We start from the raw sequence: 13,817 nt of genomic DNA, 5'->3' as shown, positions 1-13,817 counted from the left end.
ATCCTGGCCTGCATCAAGTAATTGACAGGTCAGGGAAATTCCAGTCTGTCCCACCCATTTTTACCTAGATGGATGACGGGTCAAGGACCTCCTGGTCTGTCCTGCCCATCCTTACCTGCATTAGGTGGTTGGCAGGCCAGGGAACTAACAGTCTGTCCTGCCCACCCTGGCCTGCATCAAGTGATTGACAGGTCAGGGAATTTCCAGTCTGTCTGTCCATTTTTACCTAGAAGAATGACTGGTCAGGGTCCTCCTGGTCTGTCCTGCCCATCCTTACCTGCATTAGGTGGTTGGCAGGTCAGGGAACTAAGAGTCTGTCCTTTCCATCCTGGCCTGCATCAAGTGATTGACAGGTCAGGGAAATTCCAGTCTGTCCCACCCATTTTTACCTAGATGGATGACGGGTCAAGGACCTCCTGGTCTGTTCTGCCCATCCTTATCTGGAATAGATGGTTGGCAGGTCAGGGAACTAACAGTCTGCCCTGCCCATCCTGGCCTCTATCAAGTGATTGACAGGTCAGGGAAATTCCAGTCTGTCCCACCCATTTTTACTTAGATGGATGACGGGTCAAGGACCTCCTGGTCTGTCCTGCCTATCCTTATCTGGAATAGGTGTTTGACAGGTTGAAGAATTCACAGTCTGTACCACCCTTCCTTACCTGGATCAGGGGACTGACAAGTCAGGAGACTCCTGTTTCTTCTGCCCATTCTTATCTGCATCACTTGATTGATGGGTCAAGGGATTCAGGGTTTGTCCCAATTATTCACACCTGTATAAAGCTATTGAGAGATCTGGGAGCTCCCAATCTGTCCCACCCGTCCTTACCTACTTGAGGTGAGTGACAGGTCAAGGGACTCTGGGTATGTCCCTCCTATCCACACCTGCATCAGGAGATTGACAGGTTGGGGAACTATTGGTCTGTCCCACCCATGCTAACCTGCATCAGATGGATGACAATTCAGGTAGCTGCAGGGTTGTCCTGCCCAGCCTTATCTGGGTCTGTCTGCCCAATCCACACCTGTATCAGGTGACTGACAGGACAGGGATCTCCTAGTCTATCCCACTCATCTATACCTACAACAAACAGGTGACAGGTTAAGGATCTCCAAGTATGTCCTGCCCTTCCTTATCTGCATGAGGTATTTGACAGGTCAAGGGATTCCCAGTCTGTCCCACCCATCCTTACCTGGATCAGGTGATTGACAGGTCAGGGAACACCTGGTCTTATCTACATCCAGTGAATGATGGGTCAAGGGACTCTGCATCTGTCACAGCTATCCACATCTGCATCAGGTAATTAACAGGTCAAGGAACTCTGGGTCTGTCCCACCTATCCTTACCTGGATCAGCTGATTATCAGAGGCAGGGGACTTCCAGCCTGTCCTGTCCATCCTTCCCTGCATCTCGTATAACTGTCAGTTCAAGGGACTCAATGTCTGTCCCTGTTATCCACACCTGCTAGTCTTGATTGGCTGGTTGTACAAATGAGTACATTGTTAACGCCCACAATCCCACTCACTGCATCGCTAGTGTCCCAGTGCATCATGGGACTATCTGCATGGAGTTTGCATCTTCTCTCTGTGCTTGTATTAAGGCCCCTTGTACACTGGACACTTCTGAACGATGGAAACTGACTGCTGGAAAAAGTAGGTTAAAAAACGTCTGTTTAACCGCGTTTGCATAATGCGTTTATGCGCGTTTGCGTTTACGTGCGTTTTTTTTAAAAGAGAAGCACAGGAGAACCTCCCACATGCCCAGAATGCACTGAAAAGTGGTAAATTATTAACTATTTCAGACTGTTTAAGAGAAATACAGAGAGTAAAAGCAGAGACAGCAGTATGTGTTGAGATAATTAGGTGTGAGTTGCTCATTAACATTTCTTTTGTTTCCAAGGGTGGGAAAGGTGTCTGGTGGAGGGAGTCATTGAGGCCACCTGGTAGAGGGTCTTCATGAGGAATCTGAGGTGTGAATGGTCATTAATATATCTTTTCTTTCCAAGGGTGGGAGAGGTCTGAGGTGTGAATGGTCATTAACATATCTTTTCTTTCCAAGGGTGGGAGAGGTCTGAGGTGTGAATGGTCATTAACATATCTTTTCTTTCCAAGGGTGGGAGAGGTCTGAGGTGTGAATTGGTCATTACAATGTGTGACAAGCTTGGTAGGAACATCCTGTGTTCAGTGTTTTGTCCATCTGAGCACCTTGAAAACGCTTTGCCTGCATTTTTCATGATGAAAAAAGGCTCTGGACAGCATCGGGAACTGGAAGAGATAAAAAAAATTCAAACGCTTATAAACGCGATTTGCCGCGTTTACAAGCATTTTGTGCTTGAAACGCTGATAAAATCAACTGCTAAACGCCTGTAAACAAAGATATGTACATGGCCACATAGGAAAACATTAGGCAGAGTTCAGGGGCTGCTGGAAAAAAACGCTGAACAGCTCCTACACGTGAGTTTACCAGCTGCAGTGTACATGGGGCCCTAATTTCCTCTGGATAGTCTGGTTAATTGGCTTTTGCCTAAACTGGCCGTAATATGACATTCTGCTGAGTGCATCCAAGATGGCTGCATCTCCTCCTACCTGCCCCAATCTGATTGCCTTCAGTCCTCTGGGGGGAAAAAGCGCTATAATAATATACCACAACTAATAATACATTTATGCAGATTTCAGCTACAAGGAGTGATATTATAAAAAAAAATGCAGATTTGTTTTACTGTTGGGGGTGAGGAAATTTAGTTTAAATTTTTAGTGCATCTGGAGTTCAGCTTTAAACGTCATCTTTGTAAAACGCTCAACTTTGTCTCCGTTACTCCAGGCAACAGAGAACGTGCCGGCGCTGTCTGTGTTCCGTGCCAAGAAATTACCACTTTCAAACATGCAAGAAAACAAGACATCTCGCAAACATGGCCTTGACAGCGGCACTTATCAAATGTGCAAATTCGCCTCCGTTTCATCAGCCGCCGATTACGCATAAATACCTATTAATGGTTTGTGCGTCGCTGTGTTGAACAAGGGAACGTGTCTCCGATCGGGCGCTTTACCGTAATGGCATTAGGAGGCGGCGAAGCGGTTCGGCCCGACATCTGTTGCGCAATATGCCGTACTTACTGAATATCTCCGATCGATGTATTGAGCCGTCGTGACATTTAAAATTAATGAGAAGTAAATGGCATCACAATTTTTAATTAGACGAACTGAGAAAATCGCGTCCAAGTTGGCGCTTAATTTGTTTCTGGGGGGATTAATGCGCCTGGAGGGTGTTCTGCAGTTACCTTCCGCGGCTCTGGAGGGTGAACAGTCAGCGCATTCCCAGAATGCACCAGGAGGCAGCACAAAGGGTTAGAGCCGAAGCTTTGAGGCAATCTATAGGTAACAGCTAAGTAGACATTAATTATATGCAGGGGAGCAGATTTTCCACTACAGGATTTGTTCTGGTGTTCAGACAGTTTTGTGATCAAGACTCTCCTGCCAGACAGCACAGCCAGACCAGTGACCACACTTTTCTCTACTGCAGTTAAAGCGGAGCTCCACCCAAAAAGGGGAAGTTCTGCTTTAAAGACTGGTCCTCCGCTACCCATTAAGGATTGGCACCTGAGGAGGTCGGAGGGGGGGAGCGGGTACCCAAATTTGACAGGTACCTGCTCCCACTTCCGCTCCCCTAGGCGATCGGAAGTGGAAGGTGTCCTCCCTTCCTGTAGTCTTTTGGGACATGTGACAGGTCCCAGAAATCTACAGGACCATTCAGGAAGCGCAGCGCTACTCACGCATGCGCAGTGGGTACCCGGCTATGAAGGCGCAAGCTGTCACAGCTGCGTGCCCACGGTTAAGATGCCGGCACCAGGGAGAGAAGACGGCCGGTGCTGCAGGGGACACACCGAAGGACCGAGGGACAGGTAAGTGTGTGTTTTTTAAAAGTCAGCAGCTACAGTTTTTGTATCTGCTTTTATTTTTTGACAGCGTGAGTGGAACTCCGCTTTTAGGATTAAAGCTTGGTCACCGACACACCCCCTGCCTGTGATTGGACAAGGAAGGAGAAGCAGTACACTGAAGAGGTGATCAATCTGCTCGCTCCTTCTGTAAACACATTGAAACTGGGAAAAGCAGCAAATCCCTGACTGTGCGTTCCCCTAACCTGAAATTTGCCATGAAACATTGGTACAGATTAAGCAAGAGACTGTAAAAGAACACAAGACCTAAGAACGCACAGAAGGTAGCAGTGAGGGATAAAACTGCATGCATCCTGTTTATTCTAAGTTGTCTCTCTCTTTTCAGGATAGTTAAGTACAATATTATAATAAATATAATACAATGATAAAATTACAATATTGGCAGAGCAAAAAAAAACTGAAATGCTAGATTATTATTATTACAGGTACTTATATAGCGCCATCAATTTACACAGCGTTTTACATATATATTGTACATTCACATCAGTCCCTAACCCTCAAGGGGTGTACAATCTAAGGTCCCTAGCGTACATTCATACATACACATACTAGGGACAATTTAGACAGGAGCCAATTAACCTACCAGCATGTCTTTGGAGTGTGGGAGGAAACCGGAGTACCCGGAGGAAACCCACACAGGCACAGGGAGAACATGCAAACTCCAGGCAGGTGGTGCTGTGGTTGAGATTCCAACCAACGACCCTAGTACTGCCAGGCAGAAGTGCTAACCATTCAGCCACTGTGCTGCCCCATATACAATTTTTTAACCTTTTTGATCTGAACAGATAAATTTCCAGCCAAAAAATGCTGTCTATGTCTGGACTGGGGAAATTTCGACATACATCTAATGACAGGTATCAGACGGAAAAAGAAGTGATGAGAAATCGCCCCAAAGCAACACAAAAAAATAATTAAAATATTTATTTTGGGGAAGGTCAGAACATCTGCTGGATATTTTACTAACTGTCTCTGCCTCCAACAAGGATATAAACTCACTTCCTGTCATAGAATGCACCAGTACTGGAGGCAGAGTGTGAGTGTAAATGCTAAAAAGAAAAAAAAAATATATATAAAAAAAATATATATTAAAAAAAAGAATGTTTTATTTATTTTCTTGTTTATGCAAAAGCGCGTAAAATAAATTTTGGGTGCATATCTAGTTTAAAGCTGAAGTGCAACATGTGAATATACTGTAATGCATTTATATCCCTCCCCCGATCAACATGCAATTAAAATATTGAATCAAATAATTTCATTTTCAAGAAAAACCTCTATTGTGACCCAGTTTCATTGTCATTGGGTCTGTCTACTGGCCTTTGCTTGTAGTAAGATCAAATTTGATGGGAAGGGCTGGCAGGCTCCTGTAAATGCCACAGCACTCTGTCTCAATTGTTATATGAAAGAACACAACCCCAGCATCCCTTTAGACATGTATCCCTACGGGCCCCTGTAGACTTTAGCTGTTGTATCTGCTGATCAGTTGCTTGATAACACTGTAAAAAACTGTAATCTGTAGATTGCACAGCCAAAGTCTGCAGCACCCAATTGCCAGCAGAGATGCAAGTCTAAAGGCATGTTTGGGCATGATCTTGAGGGTTGTTGTCAGAGGCTGTACTGCTCTACTGAGCATTATATGACAGAACACCCCTGGCATTTCTTTAGATGTTCGTCCCTGCTGGCCACTGGGTGCTGCAAATTTAACAGCAATCTGCTGTTCAGTCACTTGAATATACTTTTATTAGAATGTAAAGTATATTCAAGTAACTGAACAGCAGATTGCTGTTAAATTTGCAGCACCCAGTGGCCAGCAGGGACGAACATCTAAAGAAATGCCAGGGGTGTTCTGTCATATAATGCTCAGTAGAGCAGTACAGCCTCTGACAACAACCCTCAAGATCATGCCCAAACATGCCTTTAGACTTGCATCTCTGCTGGCAATTGGGTGCTGCACACTTTAGCTGTGCAATCTACAGATTACAGTTTTTTACAGTGTTATCAAGCAACTGATCAGCAGATTGCACAGCTAAAGGCTACAACACCAAGTTGCCAGCAGGTGTGCATGTCTAAAGGGATGCCGGGATTGTGCTTTTTCATATAATGCCCAGGAAGAACAGCCCAGTGACTGACTTTAGCCCTAAGGATCACAAGCAAACGAGCTTGGGTGTACAGACCCTGTTAAAGGGATTGATGCCAGGGCTGGGCAAGGAGGGGCTAAATGAAAATAATAAATTTTGATATTCTGTTTTTATAACCTCTAATGGAAAACCGTAACCGTTCCAACCAATCAGAGGCCATTTGTGCTGGGCAGCCATGTTGTACACATTTCCACTCCAGGGAAAACAATGAGAACATTCTATAAAGATAAGGCAGTGAAAGTATTACAAGGAAGGCGGTAGGGTGTTGGCACCTGCTCCACCATCTCACAACCCGTCAGGGGTTATAAACTCCTCTGATTACCTATAAAGCTAGACAGCGCTCTCACCAATGGCACATCGAGCCTATGCGTTCCACTCCAATGATTCGCCGGCTATAAACCTGACAGACATAACAGACAGAATAGCGCAGCTTATTAATACTCACGTCCCCATCCACACGGCGTAACTCTCCGGCAGTTTGGGCACAAAAAGGACAGATTTTCCCGTGTCGACATCGATGGCGCCATAACAGCCCGATTCTGTCACTCCGAATGCCCAGTGAAAAAACGACTCCTAAAAAGCAAAACATTTTCATTAGTAGGCAGTATGAATCTATTTATTAACCCCTATGTCTGTCAGTGGAATCCACATGTGGGAGGTATTTATACTTCTGATTACATATCACAGAACAATAAAATGATATCAGAGTGTATAGAGGTGCAAATGGAAACCCTAACTAAAAAAGCTAATGTGGTTTTAAAGGCACCATACCATACAATGAAAAAAAATCAAAAATTGGTATAACAATTGCCACTTTATTAACCTCCCTAGCGGTCTGATTATGTCCAAATTTCTGAGCTCAAAACGGTACTTTTTTTTGCATGGAAATATGTATTTTTTTTATTGTAGGCCTGTAATTTTTAGGAATAACTCACTGAAATCTGTCTGAACAAGAGTCTAGTAAACATCCCGGGGATGATAAAATTTGAAACACAAAATCATAAATTATAATTTAATAAATAATCATAAAAAATAATAATAAATGTAATTCAATAATATAATCAAACCAAAAACACTGAAATTTGAAATATAGCGCCAAGTTCGCACATCGCTGAGCTCAGTCGCAGAATCGTTTTCAGTGTCTGATGATGAATTTCCCCCACGAATCATTATCACTCAATTCTGCAAGTGGTTCTGATTTACTATCGCTGTTCTCTAGCCGGTCTAAAACCGCGTCTGACCTAAAGGGACGCTTTTTGGACGCCATGGACGTTTCTCAGTTTCCAGGCAGAAAGAACAGTAAAAATGCAGGCAGGGCACCGGACAAAGCACTCGGGACAAAATGTATGTGAAATGGTTTGATACAGGAATGTTGTACTATGTGATTTTAGTGTATTTAGTGAATGTCACTTTTTCACATTTTTAAATTTCCCGCCAGTTCCATCCCCCGTACGTCCCGACGTCGCAGGGAACGGAACCTGGAAGACAGATGCCGGCATCGGAGGACATTGCCGGGGACACTGCAGGAGGGACATCGCGGGAGCGCAGGACAAGGTAAGTGCAGAAGGAATCCTGGAGCAACTCTGCAGTGTATTCCTGAGTGTAGCTCGGGGTCACCGCTTGTGGTGCCGAAACTTTACCCCGAGCTACACTCGGGAATACCGCCAGGGAGGTTAATAAAAAGGAGCCACCAGAATGGTGGAACATAACAGACATATTCATTGGATGGTATGGTACCTTTACAACCCCATTAGCTTTTTTAGTTATGGTTTCCATTTGCAGTGTCTTACAAATAAGGGGTGTGGTACCAGTAAATCCTTCTAGCAAGGATCTGGAGACCTCTCAGCTTTCCATCTCCCACCTTATCCCCATTAATTAGTGTATAGAGGTGGTCGTACCTGGCGGAAGAGGACGCCGGTGTCAGTACAGTATCGATTGGTCTCCTCTCCCCCTTGCAGGAGAAGAACGGCTTCCTTTGGGACATTGCGGTTGTTGCGCAGTCTATCGCAGAGCCGCTTCCTGTTCAGGGCAAAGAGGGCGGCCGGTACCCTCAGCGTCTCATTACCCAGCCAATAAGATGGTCTGCCGGAGAAAAACAAAGTTACATCAGATTATTCAACAAAAGCAACTTCTTCTTTCATTGAGGAGTGGCTTCCAAAGAATACTGTAAGAACTAGTGTAATCTGGTTTTATTTTGCTTTCCCTGGTTCTTCCAATACCCCCTCATCAACATTAAATACAACCTTTCCGCTTTCATTACATACCCTGTTTTGGAACTAGTGACACTGTGTAACTGTGAGTCTCTATACAATGCAGGCAGATCATGGCTGGTGGGAGGGGCTAGCAGGATGTGTACATAGCTTTCTAAAGACATCACAGCACCCCGCCTCAGTACTCCTCTCAAGAGCCTTCAGCCCTGATGCAAGAAGTGGGCTGGCTTTTGGGAAGGGTTATGCAAATACTATAATGCCTTGATGGGCAGATGTAGAATGCATTTGCATTAGGACTACTCTAGCTAATGCCCACCTGTATTCCTGGCTCGGCTGTCCCTCCTTTGGCCCCAGGACAGGTAGGGAGTATGTTGGTGGGTGGAGCAAAAGATGACCAGCAAATATCCACTCACTGATTGGCCCTCTGTTGAATGAACCCAGGAGCAATGAGCATTTCATCACTACTGGGTTCAACAATTGCCACTCCCCAGCAGCACTGGCTGGGGATGAAGCTGATCAAGCACAATAACAATAGGAGGACATGAAGGAGGAGAGAGGGAGCGAGTTGTCATTTATCTGGATTGTAAATGCCCACATGTGTCTCTACAGGATAGTCACATGGGCTGCACAGATAAAAAAATGGAGGAAATGAACAGAATAGAGAGGAACTGAAACTGGAGCATGCTCAGTAGATGTGGCAAACAGGTGGTCTACACAATCCCAAGCTGAAGCAGGGACACAGACACGGAGGGAGGGACAGTGAACAGCAAGATCAACCAGGTTTTTTTTTTTTTGCAGAATACAGAAAATGAATCCTATAGTGGCGGAGTGAGTATAATATAACACAAATGCAATTACATACATTTTTCCCTAAAGTTCAGGTACATCATTCTCGCCTGTACAAGAGTGACGTACCCAGACCCTGCACATGTGTGATTCTGCAAACTGCATCCTGAAATATCTATGTCACAGGATTTTGTACATGTGCAGAAACAGTGCAGGAGTCTCTGGCAGTTCACTGGGAAGACCTGTGGTGCGTCTGCCCATGTGCTAGATTTGAATTCAAGGTGGCGACGCCAGAGAAGTGCAGGGTAGGGAGAACTTTCCCTTCAAGCCAAACAACGCTGGACTCCATGGACTAGTAAGATATATATATATACACATACATACATACATACATACAGTGGGGATCGAAAGTTTGGGCACCCCAGCTAAAAAGTTGTATTAATGTGCATAAAGAAGCCAAGGAAAGATGGAAAAATCTCCAAAAGGCATCAAATTACAGATTAGACATTCTTATAATATGTCAACAAAAGTTAGATTTTATTTCCATCATTTACACTTTCAAAATAACAGAAAACAAAAAAATGGCGTCTGCAAAAGTTTGGGCACCCTGCAGAATTTATAGCATGCACTGCCCCCTTTGCAAAGCTGAGACCTGCCAGTGTCATGGATTGTTCTCAATCATCGTCTGGGAAGACCAGGTGATGTCAATCTCAAAGGTTTTAAATGCCCAGACTCATCTGACCTTGCCCCAACAATCAGCACCATGGGTTCTTCTAAGCAGTTGTCTAGAAAACTGAAACTGAAAATAGTGGACGCTCACAAAGCTGGAGAAGCCTATAAGAAGATAGCAAAGCGTTTTCAGATGTCAATATCCTCTGTTCGGAATGTAATTAAGAAATGGCAGTCATCAGGAACAGTGGAAGTTAAAGCAAGATCTGAAAGACCAAGAAAAATATCAGACAGAACAGCTCGCAGGATTGTGAGAAAAACAATTCAAAACCCACGTTTGACTGCACGATCCCTCCAGAAAGATCTGGCAGACGCTGGAGTTGTGGTACACTATTCCACTATAAAGAGATACTTGTACAAATATGGTCTTCATGGAAGAGTCATCAGAAGAAAACCTCTTCTACGTCCTCACCACAAAAATCATTGTTTGAACTTTGCAAATGAACATATAGACAAGCCTGATGCATTTTGGAAACAAGTTCTGTGGACCGATGAGGTTAAAATTGAACTTTTTGGCCGGAATGAGCAAAGGTACGTTTGGAGAAGAAGGGGCACAGAATTTAATGAAAAGAACCTCTGTCCAACTGTTAAGCATGGGGTTGGATCAATCATGCTTTGGGGTTGTGTTGCAGCCAGTGGCACAGGGAACATCTCACGAGTAGAAGGAAAAATGGATTCAATAAAATTTCAGCAAATTTTGGATGGTAACTTGATGCCATCTGTGAAAAAGCTGAAGTTAAAGAGAGGATGGCTTCTACAAATGGATAATGATCCTAAACACACCTCGAAATCCACGGGGGATTACATCAAGAGGCGTAAACTGAAGGTTTTGCCATGGCCTTCACAATCTCCTGACCTCAACATAATTGAAAATCTATGGATAGACCTTAAAAGAGCAGTGCGTGACAGACAGCCCAGAAATCTCAAAGAACTGGAAGACTTTTGTAAGGAAGAATGGGCAAAGATACCTCAAACAAGAATTGAAAGACTCTTGGCTGGCTACAAAAAGCGTTTACAAGCTGTGATACTTGCCAAAGGGGGCAGTACAAGATATTATCTCTGCAGGGTGCCCAAACTTTTGCAGACGCCATTTTGTTGTTTTCTGTTATTTTGAAAGTGTAAATGATGGAAATAAAATCTAACTTTTGTTGACATATTATAAGATTGTCTAATCTGTAATTTGATGCCTTTTGGAGATTTTTCCATCTTTCCTTGGCTTCTTTATGCACATTAATACAAATTTTTAGCTGGGGTGCCCAAACTTTCGATCCCCACTGTACATACACACACACATATATATATATATATATATATATATATATATATATATATATATATATACACATATACACACATATATATATACACATATATATATATATATACACACATATATATATACACATATACATATACACATATATACATACATACACATATATATACACATATATACATACATACACATATATATACACATATATACATACATACACATATATATACACATATATACATACATACACACACACACACACACACACACACACACACACACACACACACATACACATACACATACACACATATATATACACACACATATATATACACACACATATATATATATACACACACACACACACACACACACATATATATAGTGGGGGGTTTTTAAGTTTTTTGTTTTTTTATTGTCAGGAGTTCCTCTCTGAATAATTTTAATATAATATAAATTATAAAATTAATTTTTTTTTTTAAATATTACGAAAAAAAAAAAAAAAAAAACACACAAAAACCATTTAAAGTTCCCTGCCCCTCATGTACATACAACTACATACATAAACACCCGTGGGGTGTACCTTTACACATATTAGGTAATGCTGCACACATCCAAGTGAACCTAACAACTCTGGGGTCGTCATTCATAGCTACCTCTAAACTGATGACCTGCAAAAACTTTCAAAGCATAGGACAAGTCAGGGTACTGCAGTTTGTCACAATTTTACTGGCATGCTCAGGGGCGGACTGACAGCTCATGGGGCCCCTGGGCAATAGGGGATCATAGGGCCCCTGTGTCCTTGCCCAAATTTAAAAAAGCCTATAAAAAAGGTACCAGGGGCATCTCATGGGGCCCCCTACTGACCCTAGGCCCTCGGGCAGTGCCCGAGTTTCCAAATGGTCAGTCCGCCTCTGGGCATGCTCAGTTTTAGGGATTGACATGTTTGGTGTCTATCGACTCGACACAGCCCAAATATTCTATATTTTACCGAACAAATCTGATAATATATTACGTTTCTGTGCACTAAAATTACCATGAATGCATTTTTTACTGAAAATGTGGGTTTAATATACCATTGCACTTATGTCATGTAATGTAAAATTAATTGCCTTCATTTTATTCTCCAGAGTTTCAAAAAATATATCATGTTTGGGGGTTTTAAAACACCAGGCCTAAAATGTGCATTTTAACATGTGTGTGCCAAAAAAAAAGCAAAACTGGTTAAGCCCACTCATGGCCGGTTCTCTTTAGGAGCCCTGCCTTGTCAGTCTGTCCCAGTCATTCGTTCATGAAGATAGTGCAGACATATTTAATGGAGTTGCCCTCTCTGGGTGTCATTCAACTACCGCCGATAGCGAGAAACAAACGTCATCGAACTACATTGCAACTACACACAGCAGGATTGTTCCAATCTGTGAAACGGACCCAAAAAAAAGCGCGGACGTGCCACCGCGGCCCCCAGACGCCGTGACATTACCGGTAATAGAAGTTGTTGTATTGTGAAGAAGAATTGGAGGAGCGAAGAGACGCTCATTGTACTGCGGTGTCTGCCGGCTGCAGCAAAAACAACATTTCCGTAACCTTTACTCTGACAATCCTTGTCTTGTTCTGACTTTTCTAATCTTCCGTCCTCATGTACGGGAGGATGGAGAACAGAGGACAATAATTCCATGAAACACAACAAGATAGAAAAAGACGCTTCCTCCCCGAGCTCGACTTTTAACAAATATAGGCTTTTGTTCTTAAAGCTGAAGTATACCCTGTTATAATTGGCCTTCCCTGTTTATGACCCCACCCCCACCCCGTGTAATCAACATTAATAAAATGTTTTCATTAACTATCTTATTTCAGATCCAGTGATATCATCACTGGGTCTCTGTGTTTCTCTATGCAATGCAGGTAGACCATAACTGGTGGGAGGGGCCAGCAGGGTGCTGTACATAGATAGCTTCCTGAAAACATCAGAGCAGTAGGAGGAATTATGCAAATATCAAAATGTGTTGATGGGTGGGTGTCAGTTTGGGGCAGTGGGCGTTGGCACCTCGTGATGCTGAGCCCATGATTGAAAGAACAAAAATCCAGTGAATCCAAGCGAAATGAGGCGGGATCTATCTGACTTGCTGCAGCCTCTAATGCGCATTGTGAGAAGCTCACAGTGTGCAGTGACAGCAGAGTAAGCCATTTCAGTCCAGGAGAGGAGCCGCTACACCTGTGCAAGACTGAAGGGGAGGAGCCGCTACACCTGTGCAAGACTGAAGGGGAGGAGCCGCTACACCTGTGCAAGACTGAAGGGGAGGAGCCGCTACACCTGTGCAAGACTGAAGGGGAGGAGCCGCTACACCTGTGCAAGACTGAAGGGGAGGAGCCGCTACACCTGTGCAAGACTGAAGGGGAGGAGCCGCTACACCTGTGCAGGACTGAAGGGGAGGAGCCGCTACACCTGTGCAGGACTGAAGGGGAGGAGCCGCTACACCTGTGCAGGACTGAAGGGGAGGAGCCGCTACACCTGTGCAGGACTGAAGGGGAGGAGCCGCTACACCTGTGCAGGACTGAAGGGGAGGAGCCGCTACACCTGTGCAGGACTGAAGGGGAGGAGCCGCTACACCTGTGCAGGACTGAAGGGGAGGAGCCGCTACACCTGTGCAGGACTGAAGGGGAGGAGCCGCTACACCTGTGCAGGACTGAAGGGGAGGAGCCGCTACACCTGTGCAGGACTGAAGGGGAGGAG

General features: G+C 44.1%; 1 protein-coding gene across 1 annotated transcript in view; it reads right to left on the bottom strand.

The window, feature by feature from the left end:
* The window catches only part of PEPD (peptidase D), a 241,348-nt gene that overhangs the window by 208,505 nt on the left and 19,026 nt on the right, over positions 1–13,817 (bottom strand). The window contains exons 2-3 of the mRNA XM_089659763.1: positions 7,981–8,164; positions 6,528–6,655 (exon numbers count right to left, since the gene is read on the bottom strand). Of these exons, the coding sequence (XP_089515889.1) occupies positions 6,528–6,655; positions 7,981–8,164 (312 nt within the window). The remainder of the gene's footprint in view (positions 1–6,527; positions 6,656–7,980; positions 8,165–13,817) is intronic.

Source organism: Staurois parvus, unplaced genomic scaffold, assembly GCF_062004578.1.
Source record: "Staurois parvus isolate SC_StPar_1 unplaced genomic scaffold, SC_StPar_1.0 ptg001183l, whole genome shotgun sequence".
Lineage (NCBI taxonomy): Eukaryota > Metazoa > Chordata > Amphibia > Anura > Ranidae > Staurois > Staurois parvus.
The sequence above is the reverse complement of the archived record's forward strand: the minus strand, read 5'-3'. Positions and strand labels throughout refer to the sequence as shown.